Source organism: Ochotona curzoniae, unplaced genomic scaffold (assembly GCF_017591425.1).
Source record: "Ochotona curzoniae isolate NIBS_2020 unplaced genomic scaffold, NIBS_Ocur_1.0 contig_21, whole genome shotgun sequence".
Classification (NCBI taxonomy): Eukaryota; Metazoa; Chordata; class Mammalia; order Lagomorpha; family Ochotonidae; genus Ochotona; species Ochotona curzoniae.
The window spans coordinates 4,602,632-4,623,651 of NW_024465322.1; the positions used below are offsets into that span (position 1 = coordinate 4,602,632).

The 21,020-nt window shown below is 40.4% G+C and overlaps 1 protein-coding gene across 2 annotated transcripts in view; it reads left to right on the forward strand.

Moving 5' to 3' along the window:
* KMT2E (lysine methyltransferase 2E (inactive)) overlaps positions 1-21,020 on the forward strand; it is a 67,387-nt gene that overhangs the window by 20,781 nt on the left and 25,586 nt on the right. For both annotated transcript variants that reach the window (XM_040971239.1, XM_040971240.1), the window contains exons 2-6: positions 309-493; positions 10,193-10,307; positions 11,587-11,816; positions 14,788-14,868; positions 20,252-20,310. In XM_040971239.1, coding sequence (XP_040827173.1) covers positions 423-493; positions 10,193-10,307; positions 11,587-11,816; positions 14,788-14,868; positions 20,252-20,310 — 556 coding nt within the window. In that variant the 5' untranslated portion in view covers positions 309-422. The remainder of the gene's footprint in view (positions 1-308; positions 494-10,192; positions 10,308-11,586; positions 11,817-14,787; positions 14,869-20,251; positions 20,311-21,020) is intronic.

Genomic DNA, 21,020 nt, shown 5'->3' on the forward strand with positions numbered 1-21,020 from the left:
AATTCAAATTTCCCATTAAAATGAATATTTGCTGGTTCTTCAGTAACCAATATGTTATCATATTCATTTCAGTGGCATCCTACATTCGTTCCTTAAGGAAGGTTATGATTCAAAATCTTTTTATCGTGAATACATAATTGCAGAGAAAGAAATAAATAGGGATTCTTTGGGCAAATTCCTAACTGAACTTTTTATTAAAGAAGATATTATTAATGTGTTTAACTTACTGATCTAGTGTTGCTATAGCAAGAAATATGTAGGTGGCTCTTAACAGTTTTGTTCCCTGTCTGTCTTTGTTTTTTAAACAGGGTTTGTGGATGCACTTAGATGTCTGCAATGAGCACTGTGGCTGGCATGCCCCAGTGTTTTGGATACCAATGCATAGGACTCCATAGTAATCGGATTTACCAGAGGCGAACGTCATGAGCATAGTGACCCCACTGGGGGTTGACACAGCAGAAGCGTCATACCTGGACATGGCTGCAGGCTCAGAGTAAGTATTTAAAGGTTTGTCTTGTCTTGTTTTCAAGGAAAGGCAAAATATCCCATAGTTATCTTAGCATAACCAAGCAGTTGATTTGCTATGAAAGCATACATTAAATTTTGCTATAAAGCATTAATTCTGTCATGTTTTCTGAACTCTTGACTAAAACATTAGAAGTTTAAAGCAAAAATGCCTACAGCTAAGATTACTGTTTGTGTTGAGAAACAGGTTTCCCAACTGCTTTGACTCCCCAAATACCTGCAGTAGTGGGCACTCCGTCGGCTCCCCCGTATCAGCAGCAGGAACCCAACTGTTGGTGCCATCGCTCTGCCTACCGAGATTATGTTTATAAATAACGTTTATGTTTTCCTAATTGTTTTTGATATTTGCCAGTCATTGGCATGAGTCAGACTGCAGGTGGAGCCTCAGCTTGTGGTGGGCTGACGTGAGCCGCGGTTTGGGGTGCTCCGCGTCCTCCGTCAGTGTGCTCCTGGGAGTCTCAGCTGCTCCCCTTCCAGTGCGGCTTCCTGCGCTTGTGCCTGGGAAGGCAGCAGACGAAGGCTCAAGTGTGAGTCTCACTGTTCATGTGCAAAAGCCCCTCTGGAGCTCTCGCGTCCGCCTGACCCAGCCCTGGCCGCTTGAGCGGCATCAGCAGCTGCGTGGGCTCGCCACTGCTCTGCCTTTCAAATAAATACATTGATCTTCTCAAAAAGAATCAAGATAATATTACTTTTAGTCTAAAATCTACCGTATTTATACTGAAAGTAATTTGGTTTAAATATTAATTAACTATTACATTGTACTTTTAACAAACTTATGGTTAAAAAAAAAACAACTTATGGTTGCATTGTGACATATTTAAATGCAAGTTGAGTTGAAAAGCAAAATTAAATCATTTTAGGACCCAGCACAGAGCCTAGTGGCTAAAGTCTTCACCTTGTGCGTGCTGGGAGAAAAAAAAAAAGAATTCTTGCTGCTTAATTTTTTTAAAATAGGATAAACAGAGTATTTCCTAAAAAATAATTATTTGACAACTTATATTTTCAGAGGAACCATTTCTTTCTTGGTGTAGTCAGGTAAGCCAGCACCTGCAAAATGGCAGGGGCCCGAGCAAGTGTATCTGAAATAACTAACCTTGGGGACCTGGCCTTGGCTTAGGGAGTTAACCTGCCACCTGCAGTGCCAGCATCCCCTTCAAGTCCCAGCTGCTCCACTTCTTTTTCTTGTTTTTAATGATTTATTTTTATTGGAAAGGCAGATATACAGAGAGGAGGAAAGACAGACAGAAATATCTTCCATCTGCTAGTTTACTCCCCAAGTGGCTGCAATGGCCAGAGCTGAGCCAATCCGAAACCAGGAGCCAAGAGCTCCTCCAGGTCTCCCACGCTGGTGCAGGGTCCCAAGGCTTTGGGCCATCCTTTACTGCCTTCCCAGGCCATAGGAAGAGAGCTGGATGGGAAGCAGGGTTGCCAGAATGAGAACTGGCATCCATATGGGATCCCGGTGTGTGCAAGGTGGGGATTTTAGCCACTAGGCTACTGCGTCAGGCCTAGAGAAACCATTTCTGCTGGATTTAGAAGACTGGGTTACAGAGAGGTGAGGAGAGGCGTTTTCCATCCTCTGTTCATTTCCTGGTTGGTGATGCCTTGATCAGTCTGAACCAGGGACTCCATATAGATCTCCCATAAAGGATAAAGGGACTCACACACGTGAGCCTTCATCTGCTGCCTCCCAGGCACTTCAGCAGGAAACCAGCTCGGAAGTTAGCAGCCAGACAGGAGCACCCAACGGCTGCCTTGCCCTGTTGCACACAGCACCTGCCTCTGACCGGCCCAACCATCTCCTTTGACACTGAGTTATTACTGTGGAGATCGTTTCTGGAACCGCAAGGGGTTTAAGTGATTGTTAAGGGCTGGAAAATGACTTACATTGTGCCACAAAACTGACACAGCGTGGTATTTGAGAGCCTTTTTTGCGGTGTTGTGATGTAGCAGGCTAATCCTCTTCCTGAGACACTGCCATCCCATAGGGGTTTGACTCCCAGCTGCTGCACCCGGTTGCCTGCTAATGTACGAGGGAAAGCAGCAGAGGAAGACTCAAGTTCTGGGGTCCCTGTACCCATTGTAGGAGACCTGCATCGAGTTCTGACTTCTGGACTTGGGCCTGTCCCAGCCCAGCCCCAGGTGGTAGGACCATCTGAGGAGTGAACTTCATGTAAGTATTAAGGATTTGTGCGTTTATTTGAAAGGCAGATTTATACATATATATAGAGAGAGAGCTCTTCCATGTGCTTGTTTGTTTCTCAAGTGTCTGCAGCAGCCAAGGCTGGGCCAAGACAAAGCCCGTCTGAGTCGCCCATGTGAGAGGCTCAAGCCCTGGAGCCATCTTGGGCTGCTTCCCCAGGTGCGTTGGCAGGGCTCAATCTGAAGCAGAGCGGGCAGCACTCCAAGTGCCATTCCTGTGAGTGCTGGCATCAGGGTGTGTCCCAACCTACTGCATCCCGGTGCAGGTGGATATCAGTTAGAACATCTATGCGTATTGCTTGCTTCCTGGAAATACCGCAGCCAGCCATTTTAGGGGTTTGGTTTTCGAAATTAATCTGTTATGTTATCTGAGATTAACCTGTGCTGTATTTCTTTCTCTTTTTTTTTTTTTTTTTTTCTCATTTTCATTTTATCAGAGAGGCAGAGAGGAGCAAGAGGCAGAGAGTGTGCTGAATCACTCCCCAGATGCCCAGCAGTAGCCAGCACTGGGCCAGGCTGAAGCTAGGATCCCAGAATTCAGTGTGGGTCTGCTGTGTAGTTGGCCGAGGCCCAAGTACTTGAGCCATCATCTGCAAGGATACACTTTAGCAGGAGGCTGGATCAGAAGTGGAGCCAGGACTCAAACTAAGCACTGAGATGGGGTGCAGTCATTCCAAGTGGTGGTTTAACTGCCCAGCTTTGTGCCTTGATTCTGTGTAGCATGTGTACTCAGGTAATTGACAAGCAGAACAAAACCTATTAATTATCCTGACAAATGGAGTAAATAGCTTAGTCAAAGGGGACAGTGAGAGAAGTAAGTGCCTGTTTTCTTTGCTGAATGTATTTATATAAAGTATTTGTAGAATTACTGTGGTTTGTAGTATGGACTAAATCTTTCTGGTACAAGTCTGGCCATTTTTTACTATGCAGAGATGATTGAATTTGTATGTGATTATAGGATTACTTCTCTGTCAAGAAATGTTTTTTTTCCTGTGCCTCATAAAGGTCTAATGACAGGTGAGCAAGCTATCCGCTCTTAGAGGATATGTAGTATAGTGGTGCCTTTTTTTTTTTTTTAATGAGACAATTGTTAGTATTTTTGTTTAATTTTCAGACTTAAATTCTCCTTTTTACATAAAACCTGGAAGCTTAAAAAGACCCCAAAATCACATTCTCCATCCCCTTCCAACATCAGCTTTTTGAGCGACTTTTATCAGAAACTCTGGGGACTGGCATTGAGACGTAGCCAGTTAAGCTCCCACCTGGGATGCCGATGCTCCATACGGGTGCCTGTTGGAAGACCTGGCCGCTCCACTTCCAGTCCAGGTCCCTGCCGATGCATCTGGGAGAGCAGCAGAGGATGGCTGAAGTACTCACTTGGGCCTGTTTGTCACCTTTCTGGAAGACATGTATGAAGCTGCTGGCCTGGCTTCAACCTGGTCCGTCCCTGGCTGTTGGAGCCGTTTGTGTAGTGAATGACTGGATGGAAGATCTCTTTCTCTCATTTTTTACCTCTCCCTGCGCTACTCTTTCAAATAAATAAGTAAATCTTTTACAAATAAATGTTAATGTAAGTGATGTTAATTCTAAGTTGAGATACATACTCAAGGTTGTAGTTGTGGAAGATGTAGGAAGCCAAGGGGCAGGTGCATGGGACTGGCTCCCTTGTACGTGTTGTTGGAGGCCTCTTATGAACCTACAGTTATTTCAAAGTGAAAAACTTAACAAAAGAATTAAATTATGTTGTATTCATGTGGCTATATACTTTCACTAAGTATGTTACTTTATACAAAAGATTATACTGCCTGGCCCAGCACAGGAGCCTCTAGTGGCTGGGGTCCTCGCCTTACATGTTCCATGATCCTATATGGCACTGGTTCATGTCCCGGCAGCCCCGCTTCCCATCCAGCTCCCTGCTTGTGGCTTAGGAATGCACTCGAGGACGGCCCAAAGCCATGGGATCTTGCACCCCCATGGGAGACCAGAAGAGGCTCCTGGCTCCCACCTTTGGATAGGCTCAGCTCTGGCTGCTGTGGCTGCTTGGGGAGTGAATCAACACACAGAAGATCTTCCTTGCTTATTGCGTAGTTTTGTAGGGAAGGGCTAACATTTCAAGAGGAAGCACATTTTCTGTCATTATTACAAACATGAATGAGGGCAGGCGTTTGGAGTTGCAGCTACGATGCTGCTTGAAGAGCGTGCGTGTGAGTCCTCTGCTGTCCGTTCCCACTTCAGCTAATGGACGCGGGAGGTGATGGCTCAGGTCAGTTGGTCCCTGCCACTTATGTGGGAGGCCTGAATTACATTCCTGGCTCTGACTTGGTCCTGCCCTTCTGTGGACACAGGGGGAGTAAACCATCAGAAGGGGGATCTCTCTTCCCTGTTGCTTTGTGCCTTCAAATAAGCAAGTAAATGAATTGATTTTTAAAATCAAATAAGTACTAAATGTTTTATGAGAAAGTGAAGTGTAAAATATTATTCTATTCTTGATGAAATTATAATCAGTTAAGAATCAGAACTCTAGACCACAGCTATCAAATACAAATATAATTTGAGTTATGTGTCATTTAAAATCTTCTGATTCCCATGCTAAGAAGTCATAAGAAAAAGTACAATCCATATTATATTTTTATTTAGCTGAACATATTCAAAGTATTATTTCAGCATATAATCATTATAAAAACATGAATGACATTTTTTTCCCACCTTTCCGTTCAGACAAGCCCCATTCAGATACTTGTTAGCAGGTGTGTCTCAGTACTTAGTGTAGGGCAGCTCTAGGCTAAATAAGAAGGTGGAGACTTGGAGGAGTGAAGAGCAGTTAGTTGTGCAAGGCCAGAAGAAGCCTCTTACACGAAGTGTCACAGTCATAATCTCATACTGATATTTAATTTTAGGCGTTTTCTGTTAGAGCAAAGATCATTAGTAATGTTACTGTGCAGAGGGCCCCAGCACAGTGGCTCAGTGGCTAAATCCTCACCTTTCAAGTGCTGGGATCCCATATGGGCACTGGTTTGTGTCTCAGCTGCTCCACTTCCCATCCTTGTGGACAGAAAGCAGTAGAGGATGGCTGAAAGCCTTCAGACCCTGTACTTTTACGGGAGACCCGGAAGAAGCTCCAGGCCCCTGACTTCAGATCAGATCAGCTCAGCTCTGGCCATTGCAGCCAGTTAGAGTATGAGCCACTGGATGAAAGATCCTCCTGTCTCTCCTCCTTGCAAATCTGCCTAATAATAATAATAATAATCTTTAAAAAACATTACTACACTGAATTGATTTGTATAGCATAAATACTTCATTTAACATATGGCTCATGTTAGTAGTTATGGCTTCAGTTTTAGCAGTAATGAGGTCAGTACAATAAATGCTTCTATGAAGATACTCAGATCCTTGCTCAAAGATAAGGAATTGAAAAACCTAGACTTCATTATCACCACATAGTTGAGGGTTACATCTTTTTGTCATAATGAAACTTCTGTCCCCTTTTTACTTCTTTAATCTCTGGCATTCCAGCCATCTGAATGTGAGCTAGTTACATAAGCAGAAGAGTGGGGAGAGTCGAAGTTCCTTAGAGCTGGAAAGTAGAAGATAAGTGGACAGGTTACATTTCCTCTTTCCTTGGAGCGGGCATTGTGGCACAGTGGATTAAGCTTCCACTTGGGACACCAGCATGCCATTTCAGAGTGCTGGTTCTTGTCCTGGCGACTCCATTTCCTGTTCGGTTTCTGTGAATGCACCTGGCATGTTGACAGGTCATTCCTCGCAGGAGTGCTTGAGTGTCTGCACCGATGTGGCTTTTGGTGTCACCCTGACTCATCTCTGGTCTAGTTCGGATGCAGCAGGCATTTGGGAGTCAGTCAACAAATGGAAGCTGTCTCCCTCTCTCTCTTTCTGTTTTAAGGTTTTATTTATTTTTATTCAAAAGACAAATTTATGGAGAAAGGGGGAGACAGAGAAAGAGCATCCATCCACTGGTTCACTCCCCAAATGGCTGAGGTGGCCAGAGCAGAGCTGATCCAGAGCCAGGAGCCAGGAGTCTCCCGCAGGTCTCCCACACAGGTGCAGGGTCTCAAGGTCTTGGGCCGTCCTCTGCTGCCTTCCCAGGCCACAAGAGGGAGCTGGATGGGAAGTGGGGCAGCTGGGGCACAAACTGGCACCCTTTGGGTTACTGATGCTGGTAGGTGGAGAAATAGTCGGTTGATCTCTGGTGCTGGCCCCTTTCTTTCAAGTAAATACATTAAAAAGATTGTTTTTTTCTTCTTTCCTAGCTCTTTAAGAAAAAAAATTAAGTTACTTTTCTTTCTCTGACACTGGAATTGTGATTGCCAACATTGTATTCCTTATATAATTTTTATTGCTCTCAGATATTCTTTGGTACCATTAGGAATAATTATAATGAGTTTTTATATAATTATGTCCATATTTGGAGAGGACAAATTCATAAATATGACATGCATAAATTAGAGGTAATTGTTTAGGAGGAAAGCTCCCACCACTCTTCCTGGCAATGTGTTAAGTTCTGAATATTTATTAACCAAGTGTTAAAGAGAGATTTGGGTTCTTTCAGTTTTCTCCTGTCACAGCAATGCTAGTAACCCCTTAACCAAGCCTCCTAATTAGTCTAGACTTTACTACTTTCTTTTACAAAAGGAAGCTAGGATTGATACTGATTTGATGTTTTTTGACTCCAGACTTTGGAGATTTAAGATATTTTCACCAGTTAGATTTTGCTGTGGCGTTTGATATTATTCCAGGGTCACTGGAGCCATCTGCTGACAGAATTAATTTTGGGCGTTGGATTATTGTTCATTTGAATTTGTGCAAGATTCTAGGATGTTTTGTATATAATGAAATGTTGAAAGGAGCATTTTTAATTCTGCTTAGCTTTTGCTTTTGATTTCTTTATATTTAATTCACTATCAAGGCAGCAATATTTTTTCCGGCTCTTAAAGTGACTATTGGTTTGTTCTAGTTTAGAAGTATTTTCATTTAAATGTGGCTTTAATATGAAAGCATTTTTAAAGTTCTGTGCTAGTATTATTTAGATGTGTTGTAGCTTGTTCATTATGCATTTCATATGATTAAACATACTTTTGCTCTAAGTTTAACTCATGGTGCCACTGCACAGCTTACGGTGCCCATATAAGCACCTGTGATAGGGTACCATGCCACACTGCCCCTCATTTAGGCAAACTGTAGGTGACCTCTTCAGCAGCTCAACAAAATATAAGGAAGTAATTTTCCCACTTTTCAGAAGAAATGCTTGTTAGGATTAACCGTTTTCCATGTGAAGCAGGGGCCACGGTTCTTGGGCTGCCTTCCACACTGTCACAGGCGCTTTAGTCATGAGCTGGATCGGGAGTGGAACAGCTGGGACTCAAACTCAGGTCCTGTGGGATGCTGGTGTTGCAGGTGGTGCTTTTGCGCACGGTACCAGCCCCTTGCACTTTTTAGGAAGGTTTTTTTGTTTTGTTTTGTTTTGTTTTTAATTTGGCAGAAAAGGCAAGGGCAGACAGAGATCCCTTTTTGTGCTTGATTACTCCTCCAGTGCCTGCAATAACTGGGCCTGGACTGTGCCAAAGCTGGATCCCAGGACCCTCCTGGACCGCTCCTCTGGGTGGTAGGGACCGGGTGACTTGCCATATCACCTGTTGCCTCCTAGGGTCACATCAGCAGGAGGTTAGGGTTAGGAGGGGAAGTAGGCACTGCATGGAATGCCAAGGCCCCCAAGCCATCTTAGCCACGGAACCAAATGCCTGCACCCGTAATACACTTTTTTCATGAACACATTTTTCGTGAAAACCACATACACAAAATCTTAAAAAGACACTCGTTTAAATTTTATTTCTATCTTTTGATAAAGATCTTTTTTTGAAATCCTCAAAAAAAAGTTTACATTATGTGCAGTGGTTTAGATGTCTCTTGGGGCCCTGAAACCCCCCTTCGATGCCTGGGTTTCAGTCCTGCCAGCACCCATGACCCTGACCTCCTGCTTCTGCGTGCCCTGGGAGGCAGCAGGCAGTCACCCCAGCTCTGCTCCAGCACTGCCCCAGCCATCACAGACATCTGGAGAGCCATCTAGTGGATGGGAGGTCTCCTCTCTTTTCTCTGCCTTTGAAATAAATACAATAAATAACCTCAAATTACTTTGAAAGGAGTTGGTCGGCTCAAGCCACAAATCCTGCATGTTGCTTTTATCACTTATGGTAGATCTTGCACGTGCTCTTTAAGGAATTTTAGAAGACCCAGTAATATAAAGCAATCCAAGGCAGTTTGGCAGGTATCTATGTATTTGATGTTCATTTACAGTTTTGCACCTCCAGGGGTCCTTGTTATAAAAGAGTATCACATATGCAAGAAAAATATATGAAGTGTTGTTCAGTTATATCCATGTACTTTCAGTAGTAAAAATAGAAGCAATTTTTTTTTTTTACCAATAGGGAAACTATTATACAGGATATGATACATGTATAACACGAAATAAGTCTTATTACCAAGAGTAAGGTGGATATGTTGATGACTTTTTTTTTTGATAATTCATTCTATTTATTGAAAAGAGGAGTTAGGAAGAGAGAAAGGTTGGGTCTGCACCTGCTAATTCATTCCCCAAATGGGTGCAGGGGCCCAAGCACTTGGACCATACAAGTAGTATTAAGTTCCAGGGGAAGGTTTGGAATAAGAGAAAAGATAAGGTTGTCATGAAAAGAAAAATCATTGTAAGCACTGGCTCCATCATAAAATAAGGGTGCAGAAACAGATGTAGATTTACTACCAAATTAATCAACAAGAATTGGCCAAATTAGGTCTGATGAAGATGGGTATGAATAAAGATGCTAGGCAAGTGATGTATGTAAAACACTGAGCTAAGAAACTTCTACATCCTCAACAGCGTGGCGGTTGTTAATGCAGGTCTTATCAGTTAGTAATTGATTAATTACCATTACTTAATGGTTACCAGACTAGAATTGTTGATCCCACTATAGTATAGGCTGCTGTCTGGGTTTTTACAGGTATCCCCACATTCACTGTGAGGTTTTCTGTCCCCTAAATGACATTTCCAAGACCTCTTCTTTCTCAGCCAACTTAACACATTTGGGGGAATCTGAACACTGACATGTGCACTTCACGTTCAAGTCAAGATCTTTATACATTCAGTGTGTTGGTAGTCTTCCTTCAGCCATTTCCTCTTCAGCACGTATTGTTCTTTGGGCCACTGGACATGTAATGTTTGATATCTAGTATTTTTTTAAAATAATACTAGAGAAGGAAACTATTTGAATTTGAAATACTTATTTTACTTAAAATTTTTATTACATGGACAAGGATTTACTCCATCTTACCCACAGGATATCTGCCTGTTGGAAATAGATGTTGTGTTTTCATAAACGGTATTTAGCATATGTCTTTTTAAAATGCAAATGCAAATGAATAGAATTCTCTTTGATATGCAACTTTTTCTCCTTAGACCAGAATCTGTAGAAGCTAGCCCTGTGGTAGTTGAGAAGTCCAACAGTTATCCCCACCAGCTATACACCAGCAGTTCGCATCATTCACAGAGTTACATTGGTTTGCCCTATGCGGTAAGTATTAAACATTCCTCTTGAAGGAGATTTTTAAAACTTAGAGTTATAAAAGTAGATGTCTATGGCATTGTGCTCAGAACTGCATCTTTTAGAAATATAGTTATTTCATATTATCCAAAAAATTAGGTATAAAATTTATAAAAATTTTTCTTCAGTCTAACCAATTGGGATTTATTTAAGAGAAATGTATACATTCGAAGTTCCCTAAAGGTTTTAGTATTGTTATTTTATAACTTCTGCTCTTGACAGCTGGATATTCCATTCTGCTTCTCAAAAAGACTGTTATAATTTCCAGAGTAAATGACATAGTTACTGTATTTTGGCCTTGCTTTTAAGATGAATGCTTTTAAATATATGGCATTGCGTTTACTCATCTAATCCTCTGAAACAGCCTCATAATATTTTTTTAGATTTATAGCTGAAAAAATGTAAGCTTATGTAAGTTAACTTATTCAGTCTTACATAGTTATTAATGTAGATTCAGACATAGTCACGGAACTGATAACGTTTGTGATCATGTGGAGGCAAAACTATGGGCAATTTTCGTTGCCTGAACTAGAATAAAAATTTTCACAACTATGAAGTCCAAGTTGTATCTTATGGTGATCATGTGTGTTTTTGTTGTTGTTTTGTTAGTCCTGCATTTCTCTGCATTAGCCTCCTACACCTTGTACTTGCTTCCATTTCCAAGATGGAGTTGTGAAGGCAGATTAGGAGGGCTCAGAATGTACAGGTAGAGTTGACACAGAAAGATCTATCCACTGGTTCACTCCTCACATGGCTGCAGTGGTTGGAGCTGAACTGATATGAAAGGAATCAGGAGCTTCCTCCAGGTCTCCCACATGGGTGCAGGGGCTCAAGGACTAAAGCCCTTCCAGGTCATAAGTAGAGAGCTGGATTGGAAGTGGAGCAGCTGGGACATGAACTGGCAACCGTATGGTATGCCGGTGCTGTAGGCTGAGGCATAGAAGGCTATGCCATGGCACCAGTCCCCAATTTTCATCTTTCAGCTCCATAGTTCCACTTTTTGACTGTTCCTCATATCTTTGGAGTTTTGGAAGATTAAAGTTTGATTTGAAGGCAACCACTCCTACCTCATAGATACATTCACTTAATACTTTAGCTACACAGTCATTATTTTAAAGAGGTAAAGGAACAAACAGGCCAGTTTCATATCTCTTGGGCATTACATTAGTGGTGGAATTTTATTTAAGTTCCTTAATTCACAGTGTTGCTGAAATTCAATAACAGTGCTGTATTTGTGTTCATTATCCAGGACCATAATTATGGTGCTCGTCCTCCGCCAACACCTCCGGCTTCCCCTCCTCCATCAGTTCTTATTAGCAAAAATGAAGTAGGCATATTTACCACTCCTAATTTTGATGAAACTTCCAGTGCTACCACAATCAGCACATCTGAGGATGGAAGTTACGGCACTGATGTGACCAGGTGCATATGTGGTTTTACACACGATGATGGATACATGATCTGTTGTGACAAATGCAGGTAAAACATTTCACACCCATTAGTTTACTCTTCATTGCTACTGTTGGTTGTTAATGTTGCAAATATAACTAAAGTCACTTTTGAAGGAATTAACGAATGCAGTTTTAAAGTGGGTCTTCCAGCACTGATGATGCAGCTTATTTTGTTCCTTGGAGAAGGCATTTATGGAAAAGAAACAAACAGAAAGCCTAGCTTGGTGTATGTTAGAAACCCTTTGCTATGTGAGTCACGGATCATCAGTTTGAGCTTTATTCGTGTAGGCTCACATCTCCTCCTAGTCCGCCAGTAATCTGAGTACATAAAGCAGTAGACACGGCAGATGGACACTGAGTCCTTTGTATTTCCTTTGGAATTATTTGTGCTGTATAGTGAACTGCATTTTCCAGTTTGGGGAAAGTAAGCATTTTGATGGATGTTTGTTTGACCTGACTCTCTCACCTCCTTTTGACTTGAACCTTGCAGCACTCTGGAGTCTCCCCGAACCAGATCCAGACTCCCCTCCCCCAACCCTGGTCCAACCTCCAAGAAAGGCCTCCTCCCCTAGAGAAGGTGTGATTGGGACAGAAAGCGGGGTTTTGTTTTTTGGCTTTTGGGATTTTTGTTTTTGTTTTGTGGGGGAGACTTTGGGAGGATGGAGAGGGAACAGTAGGATTTGGCCGTAAAGTTCATGGGTCTGTTCCCTGCACGAGTGGAGAGCAGAAAGTATTGGCGCAGTACGGTGTAGACACAAGACAGTGTGGTAGCTTTGCGCCACTTCCTGTTTCCGGTCCTTAGCGTGTAGCTTCATTATTTGGTGGGACTAGAATGGCATATACCTGTATTTGAACCAAATTGTACAGAAGTAAATATAAGTTACTGTGTATTATTTATACTCTTGTTCCCATCTATTAGATTAAAGGTTGAGTATTGATACAGCTATGTAGTTGAATCATATTTCAAAAAGTTCATTAAATTTTGTCAAAATATAGGAAATCAGTGTTAAGTGGAATGTCAATTTTGGTAGTATTTTTATGGAAAGTTGTGTTAATTCTTGAGTCTATTTAAATGATAAAAAATTATAATACCTTTTCAATTTTAAAAATAAAATCCTCATTACCTGCAATGTATCTACATGAATAATGACCTTATAAAATTTACTCAGGATGTAAATTTAAAACTAAAAAATAATTTCAGTGAGATCTTTTATTATAAGCTATCAATTAAAAGAGCTTCTCGTAGCTGATTACATTGATGTTACAAATTACATAACACTTTGCATTATTTTTAATATATAATATAAGCAGTGTTTTTAATTATGGTAAATTATGCCTAATGTGTAGTTATCTCTTGGAAACTAGTTAAATTATACTTAGGATTTTTTATATTCATGTACATATTTATAAAGAAACAGTCTGGATTATTGAAGGTAATAGTGACTTCTTTTTATAACTGTCTTCTTCTTCTAATTTTCTGTTCCTCAGCCTGTAATATACTCCAAGACTTAATCTGTTTTCCTTTATTCTTCTTTCCATTCTCGTTGTTTTCATGATCCAATATTTGGTAGCCGTCATTTAAGCCTGACTGTCTACCCTCTGATTGTTTAGTCATGTCTAACCTTGGTTTCTTATTCTCGTGGCATCAATTACTTACTAAAAATTTCTGGTCACCCTCCTTGTGATCTGCTTTGCTTTTCCATCTCTTTGATGTGCCTTATATTATGCTTCACATTTTGCCAGTTTTTCCTGTAACAATCTTAGTTGAGAAGAACAGCACAAAAGTAATTAGTCCAGTAGTTCAATTGGAACTGGCTAATTGCTATGTATAGACTGGATAAGACTGGTTTTTGAAATATACGTGCCTGAAGGTACTTCAAAAAGTTAACCGAAAAATGAAATTAAAAGGAGTTTATTTTGTTAGAAAAATTATTGAAATATATGCAGTTTTTTCATATTATGTGTTTCTGCAAACCTTTACAAGACACGATATGTCAATTTTAGACAAATGGGTGTCTTGGCAAGAAAATGAAATTAGGGGACTATTGCTGTGGCACAGCGAGTGAAGCAACTGCCTGCAGCACTGGCATCTCCTGAGAGCACTGGCTCCAGTCTCAGCTGCTCTGCTTCCAGCCCAGAGTCCTCAGAACATTCCTGGAAGGCAGGAGAAGTTGACCCAGGCCCTCGAGCCTGTCACCCAGGGGGGAGGCTCAGATAAAGGCCACTCTGTGTCACTCTGCCTTTCAAATAAGGACATCTTCAGAAGAAAGGAGAGGAACAAAACATCCATAAGGAGTGTGACTTCTCTTGGTCTTCATGGGATACTTCCTGGATTGTTGAGCTTTTTTTTTTCCCCTGCTATATTTTAAACTTTATTCTTTATCTCTGCCCTGGAATGTTGAAAATATCTTAGATTTCTGACTCTAGCTACGTCACTTTTTTGAGTTAATACTGTATGCCACTGAAGCACTTCTCTTTGTTCCTGTTAATGGAGGAAAGCCGCAGCTGCTCCAGCATTTCACACTCTGTATGATTGCGCTTGGGCGATCAGTTCACCTGCTGTATTTTCAATACGAATAACCCCTTTATAGATGTTGGCTGTCCCCTCCTCCTGTTAATTCGTAAATGTTGCTGTGATGATGCCCTTTCTTTCTGTTTCCCGAGTGTTTACTGAGGCCCGTTAGTTTTTGAGGTGCTTTGCCAATGGATTCCAAGAGTGGACAATCCATTTTATGATTTCTAATACCATTTGTAGCCTATGCCTTTCTGTTTTGAAGTCGTATTTGCTGTTGAAATTTGTGTATCATGGATTTCTCGTTCTGGTTTTGCATTTTGAAATTTTATCCCTGTGAGGACAGATGTCTAAGAATCCCCTCACAGCATCATTTAGAGTGCTAAGCTCAAAGTAAGTGCTTTTTAAGGGACAGAGAGGAATATCACATCCTAATTTAAGGATGCTTTTAACATGTGACATGTTCTGCCTTTTTTCCTCCTTCAAGTGTTTGGCAACATATTGACTGCATGGGGATCGACAGGCAGCATATCCCTGACACATATCTATGCGAACGCTGTCAGCCTAGGTAAGTTACACATGCCAAGTAAAATTGCCAGAAATTTTATTGAAGTAATCTACAGCTAGCAGAAGTTTGTGAATTAATGAATCACTATGTTTTATCAACTCTAAGAAGAATTTTATGCTCATTGGTTTTGTAATCTGACATTGATAAAACTTAGAAAAATATTCCCTTTAACAGCATGTCATGGTCTGATTAGCATGTCATGGTTTGCTTTGTAGCTTTCACTAAATAACGAATAGAATAGTGGCACAACTACTCATTGATGGCATCTTTTTGTCAGTTAAGTGCACTGTAAGAAAAGTTACTAGACAAGGACTTTTCTCAAGTAAAGAATTTGGTAGGTCTGTCACTGCTTTGGTTTGCGGTAACTTTTCCCCTTTTTTTTCCTCCTTCCCTCCCTCCCTCCCTCTCTCCCCTCCCCTCCTGCCCTCTCTCCCTCCTCTCTCCTCCTCCTTCTCCTCCCCTCCCCTCCCCCTCCCTCCCCTTCCCGATGTATATTTTAAACCTATGTAAAAATTTAAAAATATAATGAACCTACATGTTTCTAAACCCCTGCTTCATTAATTGTCATTTTTATCTATACTGTCATGTATTTTTCTTCTTTTTACATTATTTTGAAGAAAAATGGCAGATAATCACATTATTTCATCTGAATGTATACATATGTATTCCAGTATATTATCTATAAAAGAATTACCTTTTTTTTTTTTAAAAAAAGTAGTTTGTCCTTATCTTCTGAAGCTTTGCTTTTAGTTACAGTCCAAACTATTAAATGCAAAATTCCAGAATAAGTAATTTCCGTTTTTAAACTGTGCACAGTTCTGAGCAGGGTGATGAAATCTTGTGTTACTCATTGGGACTTTAATCATCTCTGGCCGTGCATCTGGGGTTCTCACGGTACTGTGGTGTTCCAGCATGAGGCTTTAACAGTGACCCCAAGCACAGGAGTAGTGACGCTGCCAGCTTAGAAGTTGTGACGTGCTGCTTTGAGTATCATCTTGCATCATTTTAAAAAGGCTTAGTGGAGTGCTTTAAGATATTTTAAGAAAACATTCACATGACTTCTGTTACAGGGCAGTGTTAGTATTTGTTACAGTTTATTAATAGGCATTGTTAATCTTTTATTGTGCCCCACATATATATTTAACTTTATCATCAATGTGAATATATAGGAAAAACATAGTATAGTTAGAGTCACTAACTTCCTTAGGTCCAGGCATCTATTTGGGGTCTTAGAAGACACTTTTGAAGATAAAGAGGGACCACTATACTCACGAAACCATTAATATACATATAGCAAAATCATTGTAGCACTCTTACAACATCGATGGGTTGATATACAATTCTTAAGCCCCTAGTTCTCTTATTTCCCTACTCTGCTACCCTGTCACCTCTGTAATGATGAAGAAACTAGGTTGTTGATTCTTCTAGCCTTCGAATTGCCATAAAAGAGTATATAAACCCTCTAGGCTTGTTGATCACATTTAGGTTTGTTGTTGTTTTGATATGAATATTTCATAATCTGTACGCTGCCAGGTAGCATCTAATAATGATGCCTCTAAGACAAGAATCGTTGACAGTCATTTTTAAAAAACTGCTAATTTATTAGGGGTTGCAGATTAGCAATACATGATTTCTGTTGTTTATCACCTAATAGCTGCACTATTCAGAAAAAAACACCTCCCGAAAATGAAGTATGAATTGTGAATGTTCAGATGTAAGCATAGAGGATCCTTATCGATGCTTAATCACCGAGCACCTCTGTCTACTGCAGTGCTGTCTGATAGCTTCTTCACCTGCTATGACAACTGTCTCAGGCTTATTTCACACTTCTGTGGCTGAAACTCAGAACTGGCATTCAAGGCCAGAATCCATCATTTTCTTCTGGATGGGTCACCGTTCCTCATTTATTTATTTAACAAAACTAGGAATGTTTGTTTTTATGATAAAATATATGAGTTTATATTGACACTTCAAGTTCAAATTCAGAAATATAAATTTTGTGTAACCATGTTTATAGTTGTATCTCCTTTTATCCTGACATTTAACAACACAGATGGTAATGTGATTAGAGTGTCACATAATTAATTGTTTAATCCCATGGAAGATTACAGCAGTCTGCAAGCATCAAGAGCAAAACCAACACTAACAATATGATTGTATAAAAAATTTAGAACAGTTTTTTCTCTTGGGGGTAGACCACGTGATGCTCGATCAGCTTACTGTATTGGAATGGCCCTTGAAAGAATTTAATTATGATCAAACCATCACTTATGTTTAAGTTACTAGCTTTATTTTATTTGTTCATTTTTTTAAAGTTAAACAGTTTGAATTAGTGGTATGGTCATATCCAGTTGTGACGTGATGTTAAAGGTCTTGTGAACCTTTGACCAACTTTAGTAGTAGTGCTTTAAAAGCCGTGATTGATATAGAACCACAGCTGGGATATTGCTGTTGAAGGAGAGAAGGCACAGAGCAGGACCATCCCACAGGCCCCCCTCATGCTATCTTCTGTAGCCACGTTTCCCCTAATCCTCACCTGACTTATGGCAACCACTAAGCTGTATACCGTTCCTATAATTGTATTATTTCAAGAATGTTATATACATGGAATTAAATAAGTTGATGATCCAGCATGTGAATGAGCCCTGAGTATAATCCTCTGGATAGTCATTCTAGTTGTTGCAATATTTTATGAGTGTGTCAGTTTTTTTATTATTATTTTTTATTCCTTAGTAGTATTCCATGACATACTGAGTACTGTGCATGTTCGTTGTTACGACAATGTCACACTCGTAAGCCTTTTCACTTGCAGAAGACAAAGCATTTCAGAAAGCTCATGGAAAATGAATTAAAAGTTAACTTTACTAGGGCCAGCACTGGTACAGCTAGTGAAACCAATGCCTGAGGTATCATTAGCTTCCCACAGAAATGCTGCTTTGAGCCCAGGCTGCTCTGCTTCCCACCCAACTCCCTGTTAATGTTTCTGGGAAAGAAGCAGGAGAAGGCCCAAGTGCCGGGGTCCCTGGATGATTTCTAGGTTCCTGGCTCCAGTGTTCCCGTCCTCAACCTCCACAGCCATTTGGGAAGTGAAACAGGATGGAAGATCTCTTTCTGTGGCCCCCACCTGCCCTCCGCCGTGTCACTCTGCCTTTTGATTAAAAAAGTTTTCTGTTGCGCAAAAAAAGTTGAAATCTATGGATATAATTTTTTTCATAATGTGCATTTTCCATAAACCTTTGAAGATCCCTCATAGATATGGAATGTATGAATTTGTGTTTGTTTCTGGATAAATGTAATTATATCAATGTTTATGTGATTATACACATACACGTCAGCATTTGAGGACGTTTCAAGGGTTCAGGGAAAAGAATTTAGAGATAATTATATTTTACTACCAAAAATTTTTCTGCACAGGTATTTATGTGCATCTTAGTTTTCTCATCTGTGGAACACATGCCCAGGTGTGGTTAATAAACGCCTACTAAGGGCCTCGGTTGTCTGGTGGTTTCATGCTTCATCTTAGGGGAAACTGTCAAACTGTTTCCAAAATGGTCATCTCATTTTATATTTATGCCACCTCAAATATATGAGTAGTCAAGTTATTTTTTAAAAGATTGACTCCTTTAAGTTGGAAGAGCAAATTTACAAAGAGAGAGAGAGAAAGATCTTCCATTTATTGGTTCACTCCCCAGAGAGCTGTACCAGCCAGAGCTGAGACGATCTGAAGTCAGGAGCCAGGAGCTTCCCGATCTCCTGCATGTCTGATGGGCCCAAAACTTTGGGTCATCCTCTAATGCTTTTCTAGGCCACAAGCAGGGAGCTGGATGAGAAGGGGAGCAGCTGGGAAAAGAACCAGCACATATATGGGATGCTGGTGCTTGCAAGGCCCAAGGATTAGCCAGTTGAGTCATTGTGCCAGCCCCAATTTATTTTTAGAATTGCTTTTAATGTATTCTTGCATAATAACTTAATGAAACGGGTGGCTCTGTTATCTTGAGTTAATTTTGTAGAACAAACTATATTCAGAATAAGTCCAACATAGATATGTATCTATGTATTTGTATTTCTTCCCTCTCCTAGGTAAGCAGTAGTATATTATGTAGAATATTTGGCACATTTTATTCACATGTAAAAGCTCAAAATCATAGCAGCATGTAGAGACCTGTTCATTTCTGTCTGTAATTTCGAAGTACTCTTACCTTTTTCATGGAGCATGGTTTATTCAACCATCCCTTTTGGGTAGGCATTTTTCAGTCTTTTCTTGCTGTGAATGGAATTGGGACTGTGCAGTAAAGGGACAAATATACCTATAAAATGTAGTCAGTCAGTGACAGTTCCCCTTCAGTAGGAGCTATGTAATTTTGAATTCTTTCCAGTAATGGGTAAACATGCCTGTTTTCCCAAACCTCACAATAATGTTTTGAGAAACTTGGCTTTTTGCCAGTTTAACTGGTGACAAATGTTAACCTCGGTTACACTTCACATTTGTCTTACTGCGAGTTGAATCCTTCTAGTAGTTTTATTTCATGATTTTTTTTTTTAACAGATAGTGGCTTTTGTTATTTGAACGGTACAGTGACAGGAAGTGCTTTTCTGTTACCCTGGTTCATTCCCCAAGGCCAAGGGCCTGCAGCTGCATCCGAGTCTGTTATGAGGATGCAAGGAATGCCGAGTCCTTGAGCTGCCTCCTGTTTTCCCAGGCACATTTGCAGGGAGGGAGGTGGGTGAGAAGCAGAGTCCAGTACTCCAACAAGCGCTATGATGGAGAAGCTGAGGGCTGTAGGCAGCGCCTTCACTGGCCCACCTGCCTACCTGCCAGATAGTTTTTGGTGGAGTAAGTATCTGTAGTTGGATTCATTAAGAGTTGGTTAAAAAGTAACCATTACACAGGGACCACTTGAGAGGTCTGCTCAGCTGTGTGACAGCTAGGACAGCTATCTGTAACAGGGAAGAGAATGACATGTCTTAGACATTAATGCACATCTACTACTGAGTGTTAGATGCTTCAGTCTAGGGCCTTTTTTCTCTCATCAGAATAAACTAGGGTAATTTATATCTGAGCTCTAGACAAAAATGTATATGCAATTAGAAAGTTGAGGGAGAAAAGAATGATGTATTCCACGAGCACAGGCTGGGGAGGTGAAAAACGTGCTTCTTTTCCAAGAAGACGAGTTCACTGTGAAACAGCCACTTCAGTAGGGTATCTACTGCTAAATGCTAGAGCAGATCTACATTGTAAGGCAAAGGATGCGGCACGTGTTTTAAATTTTAATACTGTTTCTCACTAAATACGAAATTATAAACTGTCACATTTAAAACAGATCTGCTTTGTACTTAAATTTATGAAAGTTTGATAAGTAATCATGTTAATATTCTAATGTAGGAGTTTGGACAAAGAAAGAGCAGTGCTTCTACAACGCCGGAAGAGGGAAAATATGTCAGGTGGGTAAAATGGATTTATTGAATTAAATGTAACAGAATAAATGGCGTGCGTATTTTTAGTTAGATATTAATACCTTATTGATGAATTTGATTATAGGCATCATTTACAATTTCTGGTATAGATTTTTTACTTTTTTGTGCATTGTAGAATATGTACTAATAGGAAGTATGGAAGCTAAAGTCATCTAAGTTTTCTAATCACTGTGTCGCTTAGTCATAGGTAATTTACTGGTTTAAGGAAGTCAAATAGGTCATTTTCGAGGAAGATGGTGATCCATTAGCTTATGTGGAATGATGTTTGATTTTTAGGAACAGAATTTTTTAATTTTTATGTAATATATGCTACAGTTCTCATTTTGACTTTAAATATGTCGCTAGTGATACAACTGGTTGTGAATAATTGTGGTTTATTTAATCATTCCTGTTTGATGTACATTCAGGTAAATTTTAGCACTTTTGCTTATTTTGTTTTTGTTGTTACATATAGTGTCTTCAGTGAAATCCTCTTGGATAGGTTTTATAGGTTTTTTTTGTTTTGTGTGTGTGTAATACTGAGATGTGACTTGCTGTATCAGTTAACTCCTCCTCTGGAGGGAATCCTGACTCCGCCCGGCAGTGCTGGGAGTGCTCGTCGGCACAGTTGTAACCTCAGCATTTGCTGTCATTCCTTTGGTTCCCTTCCGGCTTAATGTATGAGGGGATATTTGCAA